This window comes from Harmonia axyridis, chromosome 1 (genome assembly GCF_914767665.1).
Source record: "Harmonia axyridis chromosome 1, icHarAxyr1.1, whole genome shotgun sequence".
NCBI classification, from domain to species: domain Eukaryota; kingdom Metazoa; phylum Arthropoda; class Insecta; order Coleoptera; family Coccinellidae; genus Harmonia; species Harmonia axyridis.
Genome location: NC_059501.1, coordinates 15,251,966 through 15,277,371, shown reverse-complemented (window position 1 = coordinate 15,277,371; position 25,406 = coordinate 15,251,966). Strand labels below are relative to the sequence as shown.

The 25,406-nt window shown below is 31.6% G+C and overlaps 5 protein-coding genes across 6 annotated transcripts; all 5 read left to right on the top strand.

Annotated features, from left to right (window-relative positions):
- The first annotated feature begins 3,108 nt into the window (after positions 1-3,108).
- Positions 3,109-7,995, top strand: LOC123678004 (sodium channel protein Nach-like). 2 transcript variants are annotated; one of them, XM_045614767.1, is made up of 9 exons: positions 3,109-3,292; positions 4,371-4,571; positions 4,629-4,785; positions 5,928-6,058; positions 6,623-6,737; positions 6,799-7,081; positions 7,143-7,290; positions 7,354-7,457; positions 7,523-7,995. In XM_045614767.1, exons 1-9 carry the CDS (start codon positions 3,183-3,185, stop codon positions 7,648-7,650), a joined length of 1,377 nt encoding a protein of 458 aa, XP_045470723.1. In that variant the 5' UTR covers positions 3,109-3,182; the 3' UTR covers positions 7,651-7,995. The 2 variants fall into 2 exon arrangements, with proteins under 2 accessions (XP_045470723.1, XP_045470731.1); XM_045614775.1 differs by lacking the exon at positions 3,109-3,292 and adding an exon at positions 4,209-4,317.
- A 138-nt stretch (positions 7,996-8,133) lies between these two features.
- On the top strand, positions 8,134-13,375 carry LOC123678026 (glycerophosphodiester phosphodiesterase 1-like). The gene is made up of 6 exons (XM_045614797.1): positions 8,134-8,570; positions 8,624-8,799; positions 9,415-9,520; positions 10,573-10,665; positions 10,764-10,993; positions 13,095-13,375. The coding sequence occupies exons 1-6, from the start codon at positions 8,262-8,264 to the stop codon at positions 13,246-13,248; spliced, it is 1,068 nt and encodes a 355-aa protein (XP_045470753.1). The 5' UTR covers positions 8,134-8,261; the 3' UTR covers positions 13,249-13,375.
- A 600-nt stretch (positions 13,376-13,975) lies between these two features.
- LOC123678017 (glycerophosphodiester phosphodiesterase 1-like) lies at positions 13,976-15,745 on the top strand. The gene is made up of 6 exons (XM_045614786.1): positions 13,976-14,375; positions 14,538-14,713; positions 14,792-14,897; positions 14,966-15,058; positions 15,267-15,478; positions 15,539-15,745. The coding sequence occupies exons 1-6, from the start codon at positions 14,067-14,069 to the stop codon at positions 15,720-15,722; spliced, it is 1,080 nt and encodes a 359-aa protein (XP_045470742.1). The 5' UTR covers positions 13,976-14,066; the 3' UTR covers positions 15,723-15,745.
- Positions 15,746-16,265: 520 nt separating this feature from the next.
- On the top strand, positions 16,266-16,767 carry LOC123678046 (60S ribosomal protein L30). Its single transcript, XM_045614822.1, has one exon. The coding sequence runs from the start codon at positions 16,367-16,369 to the stop codon at positions 16,715-16,717; it is 351 nt and encodes a 116-aa protein (XP_045470778.1). The 5' UTR covers positions 16,266-16,366; the 3' UTR covers positions 16,718-16,767.
- Positions 16,768-18,785: 2,018 nt separating this feature from the next.
- Positions 18,786-23,871, top strand: LOC123677994 (protein disulfide-isomerase A5). Its single transcript, XM_045614755.1, has 9 exons — positions 18,786-18,947; positions 19,000-19,226; positions 19,281-19,485; positions 19,653-19,873; positions 20,365-20,638; positions 20,718-21,018; positions 21,107-21,309; positions 21,368-21,557; positions 23,267-23,871. Exons 1-9 carry the CDS (start codon positions 18,915-18,917, stop codon positions 23,521-23,523), a joined length of 1,911 nt encoding a protein of 636 aa, XP_045470711.1. The 5' UTR covers positions 18,786-18,914; the 3' UTR covers positions 23,524-23,871.
- The last annotated feature ends 1,535 nt before the right edge of the window (positions 23,872-25,406 follow it).

Sequence of the window (25,406 nt, the reverse complement as noted above, 5' to 3'; positions counted from 1 at the left end):
TTTTTTTTGGTCCGTCCTGTATTATTGACAACCATAATTCGAAAGCAGTGACACAGATCAGATCAATATCTAACGACTTGCAAAATTTCTGACTTGAATCTCAAATATTGAGCGAACTAGAGTCATTTTCGTAATACGCCAATTTGATCTAAAATTTCTAAAAATAATTAATAACTCAAAAACCGTTAAAGATAGGGAAGAAAAGTAAGAGTGAATAGATTTAATATTTTATGGAGTATCATAAAACAATAGAAATACCGGATGTCCCTTTCAAAATAACAAAGTTGTTGCCAAATTGTCATACATCCGGCAACACTGGAAATGTGAAATTATTTTAAAAATGTACCTTACATGGCCAAATATTTATCGACAAAATTTGAAATCTTTACCATCAATAGTTTCCATAATAATCTAATAGGCCACTCACCTTGGGACACCCGATATATGATTATGATAGTTTAGTTGAAGTCAACACAATATTTGTAATTTTCGAATTTTGTGCCGAAAGCCGTTTTAAACGATTAGGTTGGCATCACTGGTGAAGAATTCCTGCTCGAAATCAATTCTATCAGTCCGGACATGAAATATAATACAAAATAATAATATTAAAAAAAATCTTTGTCGATATTTAGAATAGAATAGAATAGAATAATTTAAAAAATATTCGTAACATACTAAAAGTTTATGTCAACATATTGGGAATCTAAAATAGGAGTTCTACAGTTATTGTGTTATTGCATAAGAGCGACAAACTTCAGCGAGTAGATTGCATGAAAAAAAATAACAGTTTGCTATATAATTTTTGTTTGTAAATGTCTCGTATTCCGTGATACGAATATTTTAATTACCCATCTGTAGTTCACGTATTATTATAGATAAGCACTTGGTTGATTTGACGTGTGAAACTGAAACTAATGATGATTTATATAGTTTAATATATCATGGTATATATTTGCGAAAAAAAAAAGATTTTATTTGTTATAGAAATGATTATGGTTTACATTAAAAAAACACAAATTTGTATTATAACTTCAAAACTAATAGCAATAAAAAATAAATTATAACACCAAGGAATTCTACTGAAAAAAGTGCCTGTGGGATGTTTTTGTTTCGTTTTAATAGTACCAATATTAAAGAAGCAGAACTTTTTTTCATGCCATTTTTCAATTTTCCCTTATAGCTTGAAAACAGTTGAATTTATGACGTTACGGTTTTGACAAAATTAATTATCTCAAAAATCGAGCCCGAAAATGTGTCATTCATTTTTTCTAGTTCAAAGGGATTCTAATATCCTATCAGAAGACAACGAATCAGCTCGAATTCTTCTTAAGTAAGTTGAACTCGGCTGTTTGTCGGCTCAAAATTAAAAAGTAAGAGACATTTGGATGAATTAAAGGCCCTCTGTTCCTCTGAAATAATAATCAAGCAAAAATTGTCTACTTCGTTCACTATCACTATTCAAATATTGATACAAACGAGGTAATTTCTCTGAATCAATTCTAAATGAACTATCTATCACAATTAATTCACATAGTTTCCGGAAAAAAAAATAGAGATTCGAATTTTCATTCCATTTTCCTCACTCCAAAACGTGTACTTAAAAATTTTAGGACGTGATTATGAAATATTTTCATGATAGGTTTCATATATGTACAGAGTCAGTCAATAGTGCTCGATCGGTCCATAACTTTTGGAAATTTTGAACTAGGAGAATAAATAAATTTTGACGGAATTGACAGCACTCTTAGCTTAAAGCTTAAATTATTTTTGACTCTACAGGCTGGTCCGAAAGCGGTGAAACACGTTACCACACCGCTTTTTGAATGAGAATGCCCGATTCAGTCTATGTTTTTCAACGTGGTCTTCATTTTATTTTGTCAAAATGAATTTTTCTGAATATTTCGATGATTTTTTTGATTTGGCTTATCATAATTATTAATAGGTATCTATATTAAATAGATTCAAGACTCACTATAGTGACAGGCAAGACATTGAATGAATGGACTCATTAGCATTTTTTTTTTAATTTGTTGTGTCTATCGGACCACCTGCAGAATGATAAGTAAATTTGTGGAGGGCTTGAAAACTTTTCAGGAATTCAATAAAACAATTATCTCTAAACGATTTTCAAGTTTTGATCTTCAGTTCAAATTTTTAGATTCATGAAATTCATCGAAAAAAGTGGTCTACGTCAAAAACTATCACAAATAAATGATTACAAGTGAGGTATTAAAAAAAAAAGGTGCTATCGTGTTTCGCCACTTTCGGACCAGCCTGTGGAGTCAAAAATAATTTCTTCTCACTGAGTACTATCAATTCCGTCAAAATTTGAATTATTTCCCTAGCCCAAAATTTCCAAGAGTAGTCGACCGATCGGGCTCTATTAACTCACCCTGTATAAATGAAAATAATAAACCAAAATACAATTAAATCACTATAAGGAAGGAAATTAGGTTTGTACATATTTCCATATACTTAAACGATACTTCCAGGAACTAATTCAGATCAATGTTAATTTGCGCAATAGTTTTTTTTTTACGTGAACAAACCAGTAGCGTACTGATTAAAATAGAAAAAATTAAATAATTGGCAAATAATTAAACTGCGTGTGTTCTTGGAATGGAACAATGTTGAATTTCCAAATGCCGTATTTATGCTGAAAGCATTAAGCATATGCATATTCTTAAGCATTGGAATTGTATAACAATAAAATTTTCATATCCTGATTATTTCAAAAGTTTTTCACAGTTAAGAATAAACAAAATTGTAGGGCTAAAAAGAATTGAAATGAAAGTTTTCATATCCTCATAAGAGAATCGCTAGAAACATTTGAATTAGATAAAAAATAATTCAATATAAAATGAACTCATATTTCTCGATTTCTATACCTAATGATATTGATTGTTACACCGAATAGAAATTCCATAAAGCATATCATTTGATTTGCTTCATGGAATAATACAAATTACAAAAGAACTATTATTGCATTGACTATTGACCTTCCTAATCCTTTGAACTTCATAACTAACCTTTGAATGAATCCATTAGATATCCTAAAAGCGAAATCATTGTTGCTTTTCAATAAAATAAGATATCCATCTAATGACTCTCTGACTCAATTTCATATTGAAATGAAATAAAATATTTTGCAGAAGCCACATTCTGTTTGTTTCGACACCAGAATGAAGACCAAAAAACAGATAATTGCTGAAGGGTTTCGGGATTTTTCTTCCCAAACTACCATACATGGGTTGAATATAATAGGGATGCCTAAACTTCATATTTTCGAAAGGTAAACTTCATAAGCACGTAGTAAAAACGTTTTAGAAAGGCAAAGTATGCCCAAAAAACACATATTAATGGCTGGCTTCCTGTTTTCAGCCATGTATATTTTTCTTCTATATCTATATTTGTAATTTTTTTTCTTGCATCATAATAAATAAATATTTTTACTGCTTTTTTAAATAGCATTTTTTGACAATTTTCTTTCATTTTTTAATCATTTTTTTTGCATATCGGCATGGATATTTCCAGCTTTTTATATTACATGTAATCTCTAATTATGATTATAAATTTCAATTATACAGGATGAGTCACGAGAATCTGTATATATTCCTAGCACGTGACCTACCATTTAAAAGTATAAGAGTTTTAGGGTGGTTTTCGGTTTTCACTGTTCCTTCATAATTTTTGATCGGTTATCGCGAACCAAATGAAAATTTCAGAAAATTTTATCTTCAAGTACCTTCCGGAACTAATATATTCAGAACTCTGAAAATCCAGGTCCGGCTCTAAGAATTTTGCTGGTATTTTTCATTCAAACAAATTTCACCCTATGTATGTTATTTTTTCAATGTTTGATGAGAAATATCCAAACCATAATAATTCAGGAGGAAAGCTGCGGAAACGATTTTTCCTAACAATATTTTATTATTTATTTTATTTTAATTAAATAATGAGTTTCAGTTTTTTTTTTCGCTTTGCATGAAATGATGGTTTCCTCATTGAATTCAATATAAACAGCTAGTGTTACCTCTAAACAGCATACCGCATTTTCATCATTTCGTGCCGTTTCCAGAATCGGCTTATGAAAATTTTCCCATTAAATTTGTTATCAGTATTGGCACATCCTGTTTGGCTGTTTATTGAAAATTAATCAGTTCTGAGCTGAACAATGTACAGCATTTCTTAAACTTTCAATGAATTAATTGATCATTTCATTTGGAGCGACTCAAAGAACTACTTATACAGATCGCAAAATTTTTAGAGCAGGATCTGTATTCTCGGAACTCTGAATATGTATGTTAGTTCCTGAAGGTACTTGAAGACACTTGTGACTTGGTCTGTATGATATCTTTTTAACTTTTCAGAGTGTTATGGGTTTTTATTGTCGTTTGCGCCTTAGTAGCTGCAATATCTTTAACATTTTCAAGTTTCAAAAGGTATTCAGAGAATCCGACAGTTGTTTCTCTCCAAAAAGATTATCGAAACTGGTTGAATCATTTTCCAGCCGTTACAGGGTGTTTCGTTAATAAGACAAATCCTGAAAAGGCTGTAGAATACATTAAAGCGTAAGTCGTTACTTCCACTACCATACGTCTTTTTCAAAATGATATTTGTTTACATAGAAAATGGAATATAACTGAATCCGATGAAAAATTTTCTTATTATATGGATTTCGTGATCACTGTTTCAAATACATCGTACTACAGCTTGGATTCATATGAAAATTTCAAGAATGATAAAACCCTCAACCAAGTTGATCTCTTGGAATTGACAAGATCGGTGAGTAAATTCCAGAAAAGAGATTGATTCAAACTCAATTTTTTTTGTTTCGGTCTTTAGGTTCTTGATGGATTTTCATCTCGAAATTATGACTAAAAACTGAAATATTTTAATACTCCTGCTATTTTTCATTTCACGACTGTTGTTGCTTCATACCATGACTTCTTCAGGTGAGTATTACTGGATACTGATTTTACAATGGTCTATGCAGGCGCGGATCCAGGGGGGGGGGGGGAACTGGGGGAACGTCCCCCCCCCAAATGGCCCGGGCACCTCTTAAATTTTGCCGGCCCTCCTAGAATTTGACTTCCTAAGGCTCAAATAATTACAAGATCAGAAAAAATTTTACCTTCAATACATTTTGTGAAAACCCATATTGATGAACGGCAAAAAAATGACGTCCCAAAATGGCGGAAGCATTTTCAGTATTTTGACAATCTGAAAGTTCCCCCCCCAAAAGTGGGGCCTGGATCCGCGCCTGGGTCTATGTCTATGAATATTAAAATCTATGTACCTACCAACATAAACTACGTGTTCAGGAGTCTTCAGGAGCTTCTGGGAGCTCGTTAATTCATGTGCCAATTGCGCCCTTGGAGACTATATTTATACCTATATACTATTTGTTGGTCTTCAAGGACGCAATTGAGCCATGCCTAAAAGTTCTTGCTTGATTCTCAATCCTTTGGTTTTAAGGTCACGGATATATTGATATTCTAGATCTAAACCGCAGCATTCGAGATTCGGACCTAAAAATTAAAAGTTTCCAGGTCTTTTAGTTTGAGAGTTATCGTGTTTATGGACAGAATCTAATTTGAGTCGAACCTAATCGTTTGAGATCATTTCCGGTTCGAAATTAAGGCAATTTGACGAAAGGATGAAAAAAATGAAAAAACAAATTTTATTGAAGACGGACTAAAGCAGATCTCTTCTACTGAACATTTTTTTAATTATCAAAACCCCGTCTGTAGCCTTATTTTATTTATGGACATGTTCAAACCATTGTAGAATCACTATCTCAACTTCTTTAGGTGAGTACCTATATCTGAAGAAGACATAGTATGACAAAACATTTTTCTTGAAATGAAAAATAGTGAAAGTAGAATATTGTTTCTAGGCGCAGTATCAAACTTAATTTTTTTCAGGTCCATCCAAACCTTGTTGGTACATTGGTTACTTTTGAGCATAAGAGAAAACCTTATTGGATTGTTGTTATGACTGAAATGGGTATTTGTTTTACGGTTAACAGTCAGTTCGCACCATTGATGAAAATAAAGTAATTAGGAATTTGGTGTATTCATATCCTTGGGTAACAATGATTGATATTTTTTAAATATTTATTGCTCATTTTACAAGTCTGAACTCACAGCCACCGTCAAAGTATGTGAATTGTTTGTTCAATTTTCGTTTCTAAATAGTGCTAATATTGATTCAAATATACGTAACACTAAAATATAACATTATTGTCATACTATTTACGCATCTTTGCTATTGATTTCAATATTTTCCCCGTAGACTTAATGAAGCCTGGGTGTAGAAAAATATTGTTGTTCTTCCATTCGAAAAAATCCATCATGGTCTATATATTCCAGATAAAATTATATTATGCAATTTGGTGGATGCGCTGTATGAAATAGCATCCACCAAAAAATCAATCAAATTTTTTATTTTCCCCGTAGACTCAATGAAGCCTGGGTGTAGAAAAATATTGTTGTTCTTCCCTTCGAACAAAATCCATCATGGTCTATATATTCCAGATAAAATTATATTATGCAATTTGGTGGATGCGCTGTATGAAATGGCATCCACCAAAAAATCGAGCAAATTTTTTATTTTTCAGAATTCCTGGAAATAACGACACTGACGATAATGAAGAGATACATATCCTACGCTGTCATTACTTGAATGGATTATGTTATGCCAGGTATGACTCAGATCCAACACTAGCTGTCAAGGTAATCTACGTAACCCTGTTCTAACTAATTAGAAATTTATTCCAAATAAATATTTTCTCAGTACTACATACATTCCTACTTGGATGTTTTACATGCAACTTCTAGTGAACCAGTGGTAGTTGAAGAAAGTCAAGAGATGGACTTAAGCTTTATGATGCAAGAAACAACATCGAGTTCCTCTTTGAGAGATTTGTCCCCTACGCAACGAGGATGTCGTTTCTATGATGAACCTTTAACTCCTGACTTGAAAATTTATAGCACCAGTATATGCTATATGCAATGCAGGGAAAAACTTGCCATGAAATTGTGTGGATGTACTCCATTCTTTTATATAATTGGTCAACGTAAGTGGACCATTCTAAATAATGAAAATGAGTCTGTTTGGCTAGTTATTTCATATTTAAGGAGGAAAAGTGTGCGACATCAAGGGAATGATCTGTTTGTCGAGAAATGTAAATATTTTGACTAAAAATCCTTCAGAATTGAACTGTGTATGTCCTCAAGCTTGCCATCTTTTGACGTATATTCGGCAAACGCCAAAAGTAACAAAATGGTAATAGAATTTAGAATATTGCTAAAAAATCTCGAAAACTTGTAGTTAAGGTGATTATTACAGGGAATACGGATATTTCGATCAAAGGATCACATTCAGATGGAGCCTTATTCCCCCTACGACAAAGTATATAAGAGATGTCATCTTTGGTATAGACAGTTTAGTAGGTAAACATTCTGTAATGTGCAGAATAATATTTCATAAATTCAAATTCTTTATTTTACTTTTACAGCATCTTCAGGGGGGACAGTTTCCCTCTTCCTTGGTATGAGTGTGATTGGTTTGATAGAATTTTTTTATTTGATTGTGGAGAATATAATAAAGGGCTTCATCAAACTTTTTAGAAATAAAAAGAAATAGATCAAAAAGGAACAAAATACCTACTAAACATATATGAGTTTTTATTTTCAGCTTTGCCAATTTGCGGTTGAATTGTTCTTAATTTATGCAATCTGTTGTACTTCTGTTGATTGAATAAGGTCATCAGCAATTATTATTATTATTTTTATTAGAGTGTTTTCACAAACTCCACCGAGATACATTATTTCAAAAGCCTCTTAATTGTCAGCAATACTAATTTATAATTGATACAAGAGAGTAGTAGCTGGCAGAAAATACATACATACATGTATATGGTTTTCATTTATTGTTTTCATTGATTACGTAGCTTAGCCTAAATAGGTAGCATTGTTTTACCCTTCTATTTTCTTGCATATCTTATTTATTACTCTCTTCTAGATCGCTGTAGAGTAACATTTACCAAACATCGCCTCCGATTTTCATCCAAGCTCTTTCCATAAAATTAGACAAGACATTATAATTTTGATTGACCCCTGTACTTCTTATTTTCTGCCCTTGAATTTTTATTTCTGACTCTGACACATTTATTGTGAGGTTAGGACAGTTCAACCTAGAACGATTACGTCAGGTCGTCAGTTTGAATTGGTAGCTGGATTGAGATAGGCTTTGGGATGGATCAAGCTTCAGCTCATATTTTGTTTTCTGCTTTAAAAATAGCAGTTTTTTCTATAGGAGGTGTGAGGCTTTTTGAAGAAGTTTTTCTCAGTTATTTTCCTCTTGGGGTCTTGATAATAGTGGCCATAGTGTGTAGTGTATTTTACTACAGGGTGCCACCCCCGAGCTCTGATGTTGTTGAAGCGATTTTAGGGAAAGATTTATCAGAAATAGATAATGGTAGTTCCCAGTATGTTGTTAAGACAGTGGCTCATAGGGGGGCAGGTTTGGATGCCCCAGAAAACACTTTAGCCGCTTTTAAAATGGTGAGTAAAAAATTACATCGGTAACAATAAATGAATGAAATAAATGATTCTAGTGCAAGGACAAAGGCTGTGACTTCATCGAATTCGATGTATGCCTGACGGCAGACGGTGTGCCTATTGTTTTCCATGATAGTTCCACTGGAAGAATGGCTGATTTAGACCTAGTAATTAATGAGAAAAACTGGGCTGATCTATGCAATATTAACTTATCAGCCAAGCATCCTTTCAAGTAAGTTAATATAGCTACATGTAGGAGTTGAAACCTAACTAATCTCAAACCATATACTCTCATTGAGCCAAAATAAAGTTATACTAACTATTTCATTCATGAATCAACTCAAAATTGAGAGCCTCCATTTTATTGAAATATTGTAATAAAAATGGTAGGTATCAACTATCAATAATAGAATTATTTCTATGTAAAGAAATTGTGTACTTTGTTAATCTTATCTCAGTTTCATGATAGGTGTTTAGTTGACTGGAAGTTTGATAAGGCAAAAAGCCTTGACAAATAATAAAATAAATTCTGATTTCAAATCTTGAAAGATTGCTGAATGTTTTTGAAAAATGAATACCTTTTTAAAATTTTCAATTCATTCCAATAATTATTATAATAATTTTTTATGATATTATAATATCACAAATTTGTGATAATTTATACTGCTTTCAATGCATTCCTTATTCGGAGATTAATAATGAACTTGAGCGATATGGGGTTTTTCTTATATTTATTAAACCTAACAAAAGTTAAATACAATAAGGACTAGTTCATAAATATTGCTATTCAATTTTCTGGTGGCTCTCTTTTGATTTGGCAATGGTTTGACATTTGCTTATTTGACAGGGATCGCTATCCACAAACTAACATCCCAACACTTGATCAAACAGTTAACCAATTGTTAGCAGCTGGACAAAGAATGTTTATTGACATTAAAGACAATGACACAAAGGTAAATTGATGTTATGTCTAAAAAGTGTAGAATAGCAAAAAATTTAGTTGGTCATCTTCTGTTTTATTAGAGCACTTAGTATTTTCTTTAGACATATTATGTATACAGGGTAAATCTTCAACATCAGCCTTCCATTATATTGACTCTTGTGATATCACTTTATTTCCTCCATGTATTGAAAAAAAAATTGTGTAGGCTAGTTTTCCGCTCTTTTTGAATTTGTGCCCTACAAATTTTATACCAAGAGAATAAAAAAAATATCTTTTTTGGATATATGCATGATGGAACTGTTTACATATCAGTAATCAATTGAAATGTTTGGGATGTTCGTTGACAATTTTTGGTTTTGAAAGCTCATTTCCCGAATAGAGAGCTATATCATTTTGTTACAAAATCTGCATTTCTCTATTTTTGAGCCGCGAATGTCTAAAACGCTAAATCAGAAATGACAAGTTCATGGTCAAATTCAATTGTGTCCATCCTACCGTAAGCACGATAAATCTCGAACACAAACACCTACAGACTTCAAACTTTCTCCTTGAAATTTCAAAAGTATGGACTCGATGGAAATTAAAAATTCAGCCCTTAAAAGCAAAACTTATGACAAAGTACATATATGAAAGCTGAAAGTTTTTCTACTGGTCACTAAAAAATTTAGATCATCGTAGTTTTGGAAGGTAACATGTGTTATAGGTGCATAAAATCGAGGGCCAATTACGTCATGAGTATAAAATCAGAAATTTGAGAATTTCTCATATAGATAAACTTACCGACAACAATGACAATAGGATCAACTCACTGATGATGATCCGTTCTCAAATTGAATTCTGTCCGTAAGCACTTTAACTCTTGGTCATGAAGACCTCAGAACATTATTAGAGTAGGTTCGGATCTCAGTTTTTGCAAGTGAGTTCTTTAATGTGCAAAATCTTACTAGGAAATTCATAAATACAGCCTTTGGAAATTTTGTTTTCATTTAGTTGTAGAATAACAGTTTATATTATTTAGTAGAAAGTAATCTACATCATAATGCTACCCGTATTTTTTTTCAGATGGTCAAAGTGATTTTGGACCTCTTTGAAAAATACCCTGAATTAGAAAGCAAAGCCTTGGTGACATCATTCTACCCTTTTTTGATATATCAGGCGAGTTGTTTTCAATTCAATTTTTCCTGTATAAAAAAAAATAATTTCAATTATAAACAAACAGAAACAGCTTAATAATTCAATGATCTTTATTTCAGATTAGGAGAAAAAATCCCAACATAGTTTGCTCTATGGCATGGAGACCATATGCTTTCATTTATGAATCATTCAACTACGCTCAAGGGCCAGGTCCAAGACGTGCAAAAACTTGGTATCTACACTTATACCTGCAAATCTGTGATATTTTACAGGAATGGCTATTGCCTCGAGTAACCTACTATTTCTTAGGATTATCTGTCATTCTTTTGCATAAAGATGCCTTAGGACCGTGAGTATTTACATCATTTCATGTATACAAATTCTCAAATTCAAATTGATCAGGGAGAAATCAAAAGATTCAATTAAATTATATTTCTCCTATGTACCTTTTCTCTGTCTCTGGTTACTAGAATAAGTTACAGCAATATTTATATTTAATTTCACTGAAACAACATATACATATAATCCTATAGTATCTGATGTTGCATTCATCTATTGATCTATTGAATTGTATATATTTTATATAAGATTTACTATATCGATGAGTATTCGGTACACAGATGGTTTCAAAAACACTATGGGGACTGGCTCTGAATTTTTCGGAGTTGGCACAAAATGCTCACTATCGTTAGACCACTATCCAAGTGTCTTTCCGGCAGAGATACTTGCAATTGAAAGATGTGTGGAAATGAACCCAATAAGAAACTATCAGAAATGTGATATAGCGATAAATTCTGACAGGCTTCAATCAAAGCATTGAACTTATATTATCGATTCTAAGATGGTATTTATTCTGCAAGATCTATGAAGTATGTGGATCTAAGCAAGAATATGCTATAGTCCATTCAGGAATTATTGACCTCCCGGGTGGCAGTGAAAAATCGAAATTAAGTTGGTACTGGCTCATTCAGTAACATTTTGAATTGCAGATTTCGGGTTGGCATTGGAAATGTCATTGATAGGAGGTTAGATTTCAGTTTGTTTGTGTTATTGGTTTTGATCGAGGAAATTTTGAAACTGAAAAGTTGGATCAATTTCAAACACACATTGATTAGTTTATTTGAGTATTTCTCACAGTACTATTTGAAAAAAAAAGAAGGCAAATCTGGTTTATTAGTGGAAGAAAACGTGTGCAATACGATTTCACCTTCAAAGAATCATTTAATGATTTGATTGTTACCAAAAGCAACCAATATATCAGTCTGGATAAAATTTGACCAAAAAGCATCTGGATTTTAAATAATCAAAGACAACATTACATAAAAATTAATTTGTTACAAGTTCAAAACAGTTAATAAAAGGAAAATTCTTATTGATAAACAGAAAAATATAATAAGTTGAGTACGATTTTATGGTGAATACAGAGAATATTTGCAACAAAATGTGAAATTCATTTATCTGGAGGAAACTTGGTTATTTGAAAATGGCAGTAGAAGGAGCACTATTTTGAATGCTGGATTGATGGATTTTTACCTGGATGTTTTGTTTTGACAGTGGTGATCATGAGGATTATATAAATCCATGAAGGGAGAATAATTTTATAATTGGGTTGCTGAAGTAATACCTTAGTTATATTATATCAAGTTATATGAAAAAGATCTGTAACCAAAGTCTTGGCATTGCATCTATAGTTTATATTCTATTTTGAAATTAAGTATTGTTATATCTGTTTTTTGTTCTTCAATAAGTAATCCAAAAATCTAATGAATTCTAATTGCTTTATAGAATTTTTACTGAGTATTCAATCGAAAAATTCGAATTAATTCGAATTTTTGTAGAGCTAAATGACATATTTAGTTCGAATTAATTCGCACTGGTGCTGCCAGTCGAATACGCTATAAGAATTTCTTCACCTCTTAACCACTTAGAGATAATAATAGAATGCAATAAATTTTTAAAATTCACAAATTAAAAATAATGCTATCGACTTTTGGATAGAGAAAAGAGACTTGTAGATTTGAGGAAATAACCTATTTGAAGCCATCTCAGATACTGGAGTTCATTAGAACTCTGGAACTAGAGGGCGAGCTGTAGACTACGACGACTAATGGCGATGAAGGCTTTAATGGGGTGCACAATAGATCATAAGGTTGCAGTACAATAAAAACCCCCTTGAATCTAAAATCTACATGGGCATTCGGATTGGGTTGTGATCCGCATGCATGCAATACACGGATATCTCGTATTATACTAGTCAGGTTTTGATACAATTTGATATGGGTTGAGCTACACCTGCTTTCAAAGGTATTTCAACAAACAGAAAATATGAGGAGGCATTGTGTTGCACCTATTTTCAGAGTTCTTAATCTTCATTGCTTGTTTTTCCTATTATACACTATAATTATCTTGGTTCAAGATCAAAAAAATTAATATGAAATGTTTTATTTCAGGAAAACTATTTTGGATTGGCGGAATAAGGGAGTAAGAGTGATGGCTTGGACAGTAAACAGTCCAATAGAGAAGCAGTACTTAGCCAAAGTGCTTAAAATAACTTATCTCACTGATACTTTCACTGGAGAGAGCAGTACTCATTCAGGTCTATGACGATGACTATTTTTTATCATTCAATGTGTACTTGTGAACTATGCATTTGTCTACAATTTTTTAATTGAGTTTTAATTTATTGTATGTAATCGAAAATTTACAATTAAAGCAATATTGTGTAAACTGATATTATACTTTTTCTTCATTGACTTTGAAAATAAGACGTCATATGCTGTCCATTTTGAAGATCTCCACAGCTTCAGAAAATAGAAATACCGTCTAGATGTTGAAATTTCATATATTATGAAATTATACTTTTTCTTCATTGACTTTGAAAACAAAATGTCATATGCTCTCCATTTTGAAGACCTCTACAGCTTCTTCAGAAAATAGAAATACTATCTAGATGTTAAAATTTCAATTATTATGATAAAAACGGTAAGTAAATTGAGTTTCAGTAGTTTAGAGTTTGTTAGCAGAATTGGTTGTGTCCCTCTTTGCCTGACAATGATATGATACTTTTGTATAAAAAAATTATACTCTTGACCATGACTTCTGTTTATTATAGCCTCTATGATATTTCATTTCAAAGACAATGTTGTGTACAAGTCTCCATTTAAAAAAATTCACATACAATAAACAATTTTAAATTATTTTAAATTCATCAATTATAGTAAATAAAGATTACATAGGAATAAATTATAATGAAACATGAAAAGGAAATCCTTGTTAATATAATTTATTTTCTAAACAAAGAGATAAGATAAGAATTTAATCAATGAGACCTTTCACATATTATACAATTCTGGCAAAAATGAAATTAATTATTCATTAGACGAGTTTTCTTCTACATAAAATTCAAGACAAAATTAAATTGAATGGATCAAACACTTATAAAACTTTTAGGTCATTCCTTCCATTTGATCATCTTGTATTATGGAACATTGAGACTTTTGAGTGAACTTGGATTTCCAGCAACAGGGTTACTTTTTGCGTTGGGTATTTTAGCTATAGTGTACTACTTTAGGGTTCCAGCACCAAATCCCAAAGATGTAGAAGCAATCTTAGGGAAAGATATGACCGATTTGCCTACTATAGATAAAAAGACACCTGAATATCTTGAAGTGGTGGCTCATAGGGGCGCTGGAATAGATGCACCAGAAAATACACTTGCTGCTTTCAAAAACGTAAGTCTCGAAGCATTACGTTTTCAGCTATTCTCGGAAATGATCACTGCTATATATATTCAGGAAATATAGTTCATGGTGAAACTATTTCTTGTAATTTAAGCAAAAAATATTTCTTGTTTTTTTTTAGAATGATCTTTAAGAGAGCTTTTTTTATTGTAGTGTAAAGAAAATAATTGCAACTATATTGAATTTGATGTTAGTATGACTGCAGACAATGTCCCAGTTGTATTCCATGATAGAACAACTGGTAGGCTTGCTGATCAGAACTTGGAAATAAATAAAACCAATTGGGCCACTTTGAAAAAATTGAATTTATCTATTAAACACCCTAAAAGGTAGGTGGGTATATCAATAATTCAAATTGAATGCTATAAATATTGAGAAATAATCACAAAAAAATTTCAATTATACAGAGAACGTTTTCCAAGGACTACTATATCGACTCTGGAAGAAACTGTCACTCATTTACTAGCAACAGGACAAAAAATGTTCATCGATGTCAAGCATAAAGATCCCAGAGTAAGGAAATTGACTAATTAATCTCTTAATATTGGCTCAATTTTAATAGATGCATCGCCTTGTTCTAGCTTATAAAAGTTATTTTAGACATTTATGAAAAATACCCGCAACTCTATACAAATGCTTTGGTAACATCATTTTTTGCTACTATAATATATAGGGTGAGTATTCAATTCATATATCTTTTTACAAACTGTTAAGTGTGAAAGGAAGAACTAAAAATTAAAATATCAACAATAAACATAACATAAATTATAATTGATTATATTGGGATTATCCCAAAATGTCCTTAATTTTCGATGAAATTTTGCATGAATTTTTTTTATTCCTTTGTGTGAAATTTTTCCTCATTTTAACAATTTTAATTAGATCAGAAGAAGAAATCCAAAAATTGTTGCTGCTGTTGCATGGAGTCCTGAAGTAATTTACTATGCCTCAAAAGTAGCATATGAAGGAGGACCTTGGTATTCTAAACTCTATTTGCGTTTAGCGGACATCATTCATGAATGGTTGTTACCAAGATTCACCTATTTTCTAGTTGGGTTTTCTGTCTTACTTCTTCATAAATATTCTGTTAACGTGTAAGTGAAAGAATTTTCAAAGGTCTTATTGATTATAATAGCATGCTGTTCTAATTTCAGGAAATCTGTTTATGATTGGAAACAAAGAGGCGTAAGAGTGATTGCTTGGACTGTAAATCATGCTACAGATAAACGTTACTGTGTTGAAGCATTGATGATTCCATATTTAACAGACACTTTCGAAGAGAATGCATCAAATCCGGCATTGGACGCAGATGTACCGAAAGAATATTTAACTTATTGAATAATAAAAATGATCAATTCAAACAGAAAGTGTTTTTATTGAGTTTAAAAGGTGCAATAATAATTTGAACTCACAATTACCCTATTTTTTTACGATATTCAAAGTAAGAAGTAATTTTTCAAATGGGTACCTATTGGTGATAATGTCAGTAAACGATATAATACATAGGAGAAAATCATATTGAATGTGATTATCAATTTATGTTCCAAATTTTCATATAACTTTTTAATTGAATTAAATATTTGAATCAAACTAAATATTTAGTAATACCAACATAAATGAAATATAACCATAGCATTACACTAAAATCCAAATATGGACTCAGAACGTCAAAAATTCGACTTTATAAAATTCTCTTCATCATTCAATGTTTTGACCCATTATAATTAGCGATACATAATTCAAGTTATTATGTAATTGATTCATAAGATACAAAACGTAAAATGTGAAGTTTTATATTTAAAAAAAAAGTTTTTTTATGAGAAAAATAACTCAGAACTCTATGTTCCCACACTATGTGTTTTAGAAATCTGTGTCCCACTGTTCATCTTGCAATCCTTTTTGAGGTTCGGTTTTCGTAGTACCACGTTGAGCGTGCGAAAACGTGTGTTTTATTCTAAGTCGAAAAATTAGAAAAAACCAAAATGGGTGCAACCAAGAAGCAAAAAAAAGCCATCGAGAGCATCAACAGCAGACTTGCCCTGGTGATGAAGTCTGGAAAATATTGCTTAGGCTACAAGCAGACCCTGAAGACTTTGAGACAAGGTAAAGCCAAGCTCATCATTATTGCTAATAACACTCCACCACTAAGAAAGGGAGAGATCGAGTATTATGCCATGTTGGCGAAGACCGGAGTCCACCATTATACTGGTAATAACGTAGAATTGGGAACAGCATGTGGAAAATATTTCCGAGTGTGCACGATGTCCATTACTGATGCAGGTGATTCAGACATTATCAAATCATTGCCCACCGGAGAAGGAGGAGCTCAGTAATACCTAAGTTGTACAGTTAATTAAATAAATTTTTTTTTGAATAACACTCATTTATTGTTTCATTTGTCAACTTCTAAGCTTTGCTTTTTTAGTAGTAAACATTGAAATTTGAACTAAGTAGATACCATGTAATCGGCTTATTACATTTATTACACTGTATGTTTTTTAAGTCGAACAATACCAAGAGAAGATTTTTGTGTTTTATCTTCTACTAAAATTATAACTGTAATCTTGCTACCAAGTTTCAGAGATCTTTGGGATATGCATTTTATTTTTTTCAAAAACAAAAAATTTGTCTGCAAAGATTGAAAACTATAAAAGTAGGTAAGTATTCTTCATATTTATATTTTTTGAACTTATACCTCATTTATACTAATAGGAGAATCGCTTGTTTTTGGTAGATATAAAATATTCAGGGTAAAGAATTACATGTTGCCATTTGTATCAGAACCGAATGATCTTATTAATTATCTGGACTATTGATTGGGTATTCTATGAGCTTGATAATACCCATAATCTAAACTGATTCAACAGGGTTCTTAACGGTTTTGATCGTTCAACACTCCGATCAACTTACCTGAAACTCGGTCTAGCATATTTTATCAAAGCTTCAGATTTACGATGTCGTTCAGTATAAATATAGAATTCCTGATGAGTAAATTGGTATTCTTCTTAATTATTCAAAATAATTTTCACCATTTTGCTAGTTCAAGAAGATCTTAACTATAATATTGATTCAGAACGTTCTTATACTAGTAAGTTGGTGGAAGAAGTTCTTAAATATTATTGATTTAGGAAGAAGTAATATTTAATGAAGATAAATAGAAAATTTTTGCTCAACAGATATTTTGGCAGCATTATATTGATTTTGATGAGTTATTCCCATGGAATTTTTTAAAAATCGGTTGTTAGCCTTAGAATCTGATTTATACTGAGATTATTCTTGATTTTAGACCACTTAGATTATTTATTACTTTATACATATACCTAATTATATCTCATGATCTAGGGATAGCACTAGATTTCCAATAAATCGATTTTTACAAAAATAGAAAATGAATCAGTAAAAATTATTGTAAAATCTTGTATTATATCGTGAACATATAATGGAGTCGTCTGTATATTTAATGTATCCATCGAGAGTGATCCGGCTTTCTTGATTTCTGCGCTCAAAATGGTATTTTAAACGCTTGTTCCCCGCACAGTATCATTTTCTCATGATGTTTGTATAGGTATTGAGCCGGGAATGGCATCAAACGATAAGGTTCGATGACGAATCCGTGGTGAAATTCAATTCTATCCGGCCATAAACATGATCACCTCATAGAGCTATAATAACATGGACTGAACTGATTGTATGTGTATTCTTGTGATGATTACTGATTTTTAAACAACTTACTGAGTGTTTGTTTGTGTTCTGGTGCTTATTTAAGTACTAATAAACAATTTTAAGTATCTCTGCTTTGTGTGTAGCTTATAATTGTGTTGTTATATACAAAAAAGGGTTGGACGTGACATTTCATAGGTAAGAAAACAAGAAGGGATTTATCGTTCATTTTATTGAATATTTTCTGAACTGAACCCATACTTGTCTCCTTTTTTTCTTCTCTAGGAAATCTGGAATGAAGATAAATTTTAACGTGGTGAAATTAAAATAAAGTAAAAAACAATTATTTTACATAGTGATGAGTATAAATGTTTCCTCATAATGTTACAAATATTTTGGTTTTTCCGAAAAAATCGACTGATAAAATTCGAACATTTTATGTTATTAGAAAATTTTTTCTATACCGCAAAAACACAATTCACGCACAACTGAAATGTCTCAGTTTTGGACCATTCTTACTCATTTTACGAGCCGCAGAAATTGGTCACCAGAGAGCAAAGAAAACCACCTTGAAAATTTTTTCCACAAAATTAATTGCAAAGAAGTAATTGATGTGGTCAATTGTATCTTATTTCAACTTTTCGGGTAATATCATATTGATATTAGGTCTATGATGGAATCCATCCGGACTGATTTAAATGAAAACGCACCTTTTTTTCTATGAATGACATTTCCGGAGTTTTTTGTTTAACCTCAAAAGTTTGAATAGCCACGAAAGCCAAACGAAAGGATGGAATTCTTGTTATAATTTTCGTTAGAAATGAATTGAAAGAATATTCATTAGTATTCGAAATAATTATAAATATCGTCATGAAGTTATCTCATAGTTTACTTATTTTCCTGGTGAATTTGTCTCTAAACAGATTTTTCATTATCTAATAAGAATGATTTGTAGCTATTTTCTTTTTGCCCCTCCTACAATAATGCTAAAACAAAAACTAAAAGTACCATTGACAACATCACAGATTTTAAAGATTTCAAGAAATTACTAAGAACTAAAACAAATATATTGGTTTGTTTCTCTCGATCTTTCAAAGAATCATCTCAGATAATAAAGATATTCAAGGATGTAGCTGAAAGTATTAAAGGAGAGGGTACTATGGTCTTGGTCGATTGTTCTGGGTATTATTCTCAAAAATTCATTCTCTATCATTTCTCAAACTGAAATTATTTCAGGGAAGCTAAAAAAATGTGTAAGAAACTGAAAGTGAATCCATCACCAACACTTTTACGACATTATAAAGATGGTGATTTCAATAAAGATTATGATAGAAAAGAAACTGTTAACTCAATGCTGAACTTCATGAGAGATCCAACAGGTGATATACCATGGGAAGAAGATAGTACAGCTGATGATGTTCTACATGTTTCTGATTCAGCAGTAAGATAATTTTTTAGCATTTAAAATAAGATTGGAAAAAAATGAAAAACTAATTCCCTAGACTAATAATAATTAACTGTCATAAATGACTGAAAAAAATTATTTGAAATGGTATTTAATATGCAATTCTTTGTATATGTTACTATTCAAAATAAATTTCTTTTCAGAATTTAGCACGTCTTATAAGGAAAGAACAGAAACCTCTCATGGTTATGTTTTATGCACCCTGGTGTGGTTATTGCAAAACTTTAAAACCAGAATACGCAGCAGCTGCAACTGAATTGAGAGGATATTCCGTCTTAGCTGCTATAGATGTTAATAGACCTGAGAACAATGTAATAAGAACACATTACAATATTACAGGGTTTCCTACAATGTTATATTATCTGTGAGTTATGAATTTTTTCTCATTTATAATAGTTACATAGGATTTCATTAACCAAGTGTTTCTTGTATTTTATTAGAGTGAAAATTCATCCTGAAAATTTTAGATTTGAAGCGAATTTAAGCTTGTTGTCTTTGTAAACTGTGTAATAATATTAAAAAAAATCAGTATTTTATACTAATTTTGTAATTATTATGATATAGCTTACGAATACAACATTCTTTAATTGAATATCTGGTCATTTAAGTTACTTTGAATATCAACATTATAAATGGTTCAAAACCTTTTATCTGAAAGAAATTGTCTGACTCAGTAGTGTTGGGTAAACAAGGGTGTGTTTTTTAATTCAGAAAAAAAGGTTGTATTCTGTGAGATTAAAAAAATAAATCAGTTTGAAGTTTATTATAGGGCTGCAGAGGGTCAGAATAAAAACTCAAAAAAAAAAAACAAAATTCTGTGAAAAACATAATGAACAACTTCTCTCAACTCTTCAGAAATGGTCAAATGAAACATGTCTATGAAGGAGAAAATAAAAAAGCAGCTATTGTTTCATTTATGAAGGACCCCCAAGCACCCCCTCCTAAGGTAAAAGAGATGTCATGGAATGAAACTCAAAGTGATGTTGTACATTTGTCCTCTGGTGATTTTGATTCTACTTTGAAAACACATAATTCAGTACTTGTGATGTTTCACGCTCCATGGTGTGGTCACTGCAAAACAATGAAACCAGAATATGAAAAAGCAGCAGCTACACTGAAACAAGATGGTGTAAGTCTACAATGAATGAGTTAAACAGCATTCCATCTTTGTGGAGAGATGATCCAATAAAAATTTTGAATTATTTTAGGTTTCTGGTATTTTAGCGGCAGTAGATGCTACAAAAGAACAATCATTAGCTTCTCGATTTGCTGTGAAAGGATATCCAACTGTTAAATATTTCTCGAAAGGTGATCTTCGTTTCGATGTCAATTTTCGAGAGGCCAATAAAATCGTAAGTTTCATGAAGGACCCGCAAGAACCACCACCCCCACCACCTCCAGAAGCCGCATGGTCTGAGGAAAAGTCAGAAGTAGTGCATTTGGATGAAAATGATTACAAACCTTTCTTGAAAAAGAAGAAACATGCTCTAGTTATGTTCTATGCTCCATGTGGGTTTGTTTTTTTGTAAAACATATTGTGTTAATCCCTGAATTCCCCCATATGGGAGCACAACTATTTATTACTGAAATTTTACAGGGTGTGGTCACTGTAAACGGGTGAAACCTGAATTTACTAAAGCCGCCGATCATTTCAAAGATGATCCTAGGAAGGCTTTTGTTGCTATTGATTGTACAACACGTCAACCACTGTGTTCTGTGAACGAGGTATCTGGTTATCCAACGATAAAGTATTTCAGTTACTTAAATAAGGCTGTGAAGAGTTATAGTGGTGGTCGAACGGTAAAAATTATTCATTTCTATGTGTCTGGTTTTTTCTTACTTCTATTATTCTTGATAGGCTGAAGATTTTATTACCTTCATGAGTAATCCAGATAGCGCTGGTTTACCGCCATCTCAACCCAAGAGTGTTCCTAGTAAACCAAGTGCTCCAATTCAGACAGATTCTCCTGCATTGACCCTTGACAATGATAATTTCAAGAAGAGTATAGCTTCCAAAGGGCATACTTTGGTGTTTTTCTATGCTACATGTGAGTAAATGTTGTCCCATATTGATGAGTTTTTTGAATTGATAAATACAAAAGCTCCTGATTAAGACATTTTATGGACTGTAGGATTTAAAAGCATTAAACTATATTCCAGCTTTTCAACTTTCATAATACCAATATAAAATACAGATGTATCAAACTTATACAACAAGATCATCAAAAAAATAAAATTTGAGAAACCCAATAACGTGAATTTAGGGGCTTTTGCATACTTTTTCAAATTCACATTCATGCAATTTTCCTATGAAATTTGGTATGAGTCTGCTAACTGTTAAAATAAAATTCAATTCCTCAATTGAGCTGCAAAGTAACATACCATGAAAGCATACAATTACGTCATTCTTTGAGTACAATGTCATATTTATCATGAAGAAGCATCTAACAATATTACATGAATGCTTGGATTGTTCGATTCTTTCCTTTTCGATATATGCCATTATATATCCGCTGCAAATAGTGTAAAGCTTATTGCTGTTGCATCGTATCCTTCAATACAACAGTGATCAACATTGTCAAATCACGATCATGACCTCACTGTGAAAGCATAGCAAAATAAAAATATTTTCATTACTCAGAATTTAGGTAATATTTTGGTAATCATTAAGAACACTCCAATGTATACCTTCTCTCAAACGATGTTAGAATAGTTATTTATAAATAAATAAATAAAAACACTTGACTATACGTTCACAAATTTAATAAAATATTATATTACGTTGACATGCATGTTTCGGGTTTTACCCCATTCTCAAAACTAAACAGAATAATAAACGGTACAAATTATACATCAAACAAAACAGATGTTAACACCGGAGATAAGCGGAACTCCAGCTGATCGTTCACAATTGGCAATTTTTGTTTATGTGCTGAAGATATTTCTAAACATTCTAAAAGATCTAATCGCTTACTTTTCTCTCCTTCGTGTAAAATTTTGGTTTTATTGAAATCTATAAAATGGTTACAAGAGATACAATGAGTTGAAAACCCCGTTGTGGATTTATTTTGTAAAATAGATTTTTTATGTTCTTCAACCCTAACTTTGAGAGAACGACCGGTTTGACCAACATAAAAAGCAGGACATTCGTCACAGAACAACTTATATACACCACTTTTTTCTGAATCACTTAACTTATCCCTACCATCAGAAAACATTGATCTCAAATTTTTCTTGTTTGTACACACAATATCAACTCTGTTTTTTCTTAATCTATTACAAACTATGTCGCTAATCTGTGGAATATAATTAATATATACAAATCTCTTCATTTGATCTTTAGTTATTTATAATACAAGTGCAGAAGGCATTGATATTGAATGAACCTTCTGTACGAGTATTATACATTATTTTCTCTAATTCATTGCATTTTCATTGAAATTAATGAAATATTTCCGTAAATATATTTTAGTGATTTTTGCATTGAAAAATCTTGGTTGGCAGAACTGATTTCTTTAAGGCAAATTGATGAATTGACAGATAAAGCCGTGGCGGACAGTTCGGAGTACCAACATAGAATAATAAAATATAACCATGAAAACTGTGCGTTTCTGATATATTCTCGCACGATTTTGTTCTACAAGATGTGGAAGAATGAACGGAATAACCACAGAATTAGAGAAAATGAATTTTTCAAATTTGATAACATCAATCAACGGTTAAACTAAATAATAATAAATATATATTTTGTTTTTAGGGTGTGGTAGTTGTAATCAGTTCAAACCTATTTACCATGATGTTGCTAGAGAATTGGCAGGTAAATTACCCATACGTTTTGCTCTGTACGATTGCACTGACGGTGGAGATGTCATTGATGAGTATGACATTTCTCATTTCCCAACGCTCAAACTATTCAGAAACGGTAAGTACGAGCGTGATTTTGACGGTAGGAGAAACCAGGAAGACCTGAAAACGTTTGTCACAAAATGGACCAAACCTAAAGATGAACTATAATGAAATACATTCCATAATGTGATCATGAAATATTGAAGGACCAATATTTTGTTTCTGTATTAATTTACGTTTCATAGTTAATGAGATTAATTGAAATTTTTTCTAAGATATACCTTTTTATAGTATTTTTTGCTCTAATCTTACCGATATGTGATAAGGTTTTTCTACTCACTTATTTAACTTTTTGACTTTATTGAAGAATTTTTGTCTACATAGATAATTATTGTGATCTCTCAAATGAAGTTAATCAAATGTTTGTTTTTGATCTGATTATATTTATACATTACCATATTGTGAATTGAAACATTAAATGAATGGTAAATTAAATAAAAAAGTTCTGCCATGTTAGTTTTTATGTTATTGCTCTTACTACCCATATAAATTATTGTGAAGTTAGTCATGAATGGAGATTTTATAATCTGTATCAGATCAGATCTGATTCCAGTTCAAAGCTCAGGACAAATAAAAGAATAAAATAAAGAAATCAGCCAAGATATCTGGAACATCAATCAAAGTGAATTATAACATTTTTAAGTATAACTCCTAGACATATGCGTTGTATAAAATTCTATTCAAGCTCAGAACATGTTAAATATGGCAGTCATGTTATCTGAAACTTCAAGTTACTCCACTGACCAAACTTCTTTGGTTCTCTAAATTAATAAAACTAAAAAATAATCTTTTCTACAAAATAATAATTAATGATTATGAAATTGGAAATATATGGTTGTAATTACCGAACACAATACTTTTTACCTTAAAAGTCCTACTCTCAATAGTTTCAGGGTTTTTGTATCCAGTTCGACTCACTAAACATACAAGAATTCGAGGTGAAAATTTATTTTGTTTGTCCAGTCACTATATATGTAGTAGATGATATGATAACACTTAAACAGAATAAGCTAGAGACTTTGAGTTTTCAGTTCAGGTTCAGGATAAAAATCCTTTTGATGGTTCTGTAGTTAAGCGTCAGAAGTATTGTGTTATATTTGAAAAAACTACAAGTGAAATTTGAATTCAATTAGATTATTTTATACTTAACTTTATCCAGTCTAGATGGCGACACATATATGTATACAGGGTCGTTATATATTATTATTGTAAAATCATTGTGTGTTCTTCACCGCTTTTCACTATTCTATGAAGAAATCAAAAATATTTCAGAAATATTTTTGAGACCCCTAAGATTAATATATCTTATACATCGATAATTTGATAATAATTTAATTGCTCAATATTGAACTCCTCCCCCAGCAAAGCTCTATTCATTGTGTTTACTGAGATGGTACCATTTAGGTTAGTGAAAACTTACCTGCTTTGTTTACAACTGTATTTAATTTAGTAGAAAGTGGCAATGACCCAGCCAGGATTTTGTTTTAGAAAAATTAAAATTTGACATACTAAGGCTAAAATAATTACAAGATGAGCAGAACTATAATTTCGATTTACTTTGGCCCACGAAAAAATCCGAAAAAGTCTGGGCACCGGACGTCGAAGGAGCACAAATGTAGTTCAAGATCGACGTCTAAGACTTATGGCTATTAGAGTATTAGAGACCGATTTGCGACAACTCGATCTTTGGCTGATGAGTGGTTAAGAGAACAAGGCTATCCTGTAATTGTCCGAACGGCTTACCACCGAATAAAGTCTTTTGGACTGCAGCATTATCGACCCTTTTTGCGTTACCTCTGACGGTTGAGCATCGCCGGCAACAATTACAGTGGTGCAGAGAATGTCAACATTGGAATCTGGAATGGCATCAGATCGTCTTTTCTGATACATTTCGATTCTCCTTGGGTGCACATGATGGCCGAAGGAGGGTTAGACGACGTCGGGGATGTTAGTTTATGCCCAAAAATAACTGGCTCCATCTAGTAGTAGAG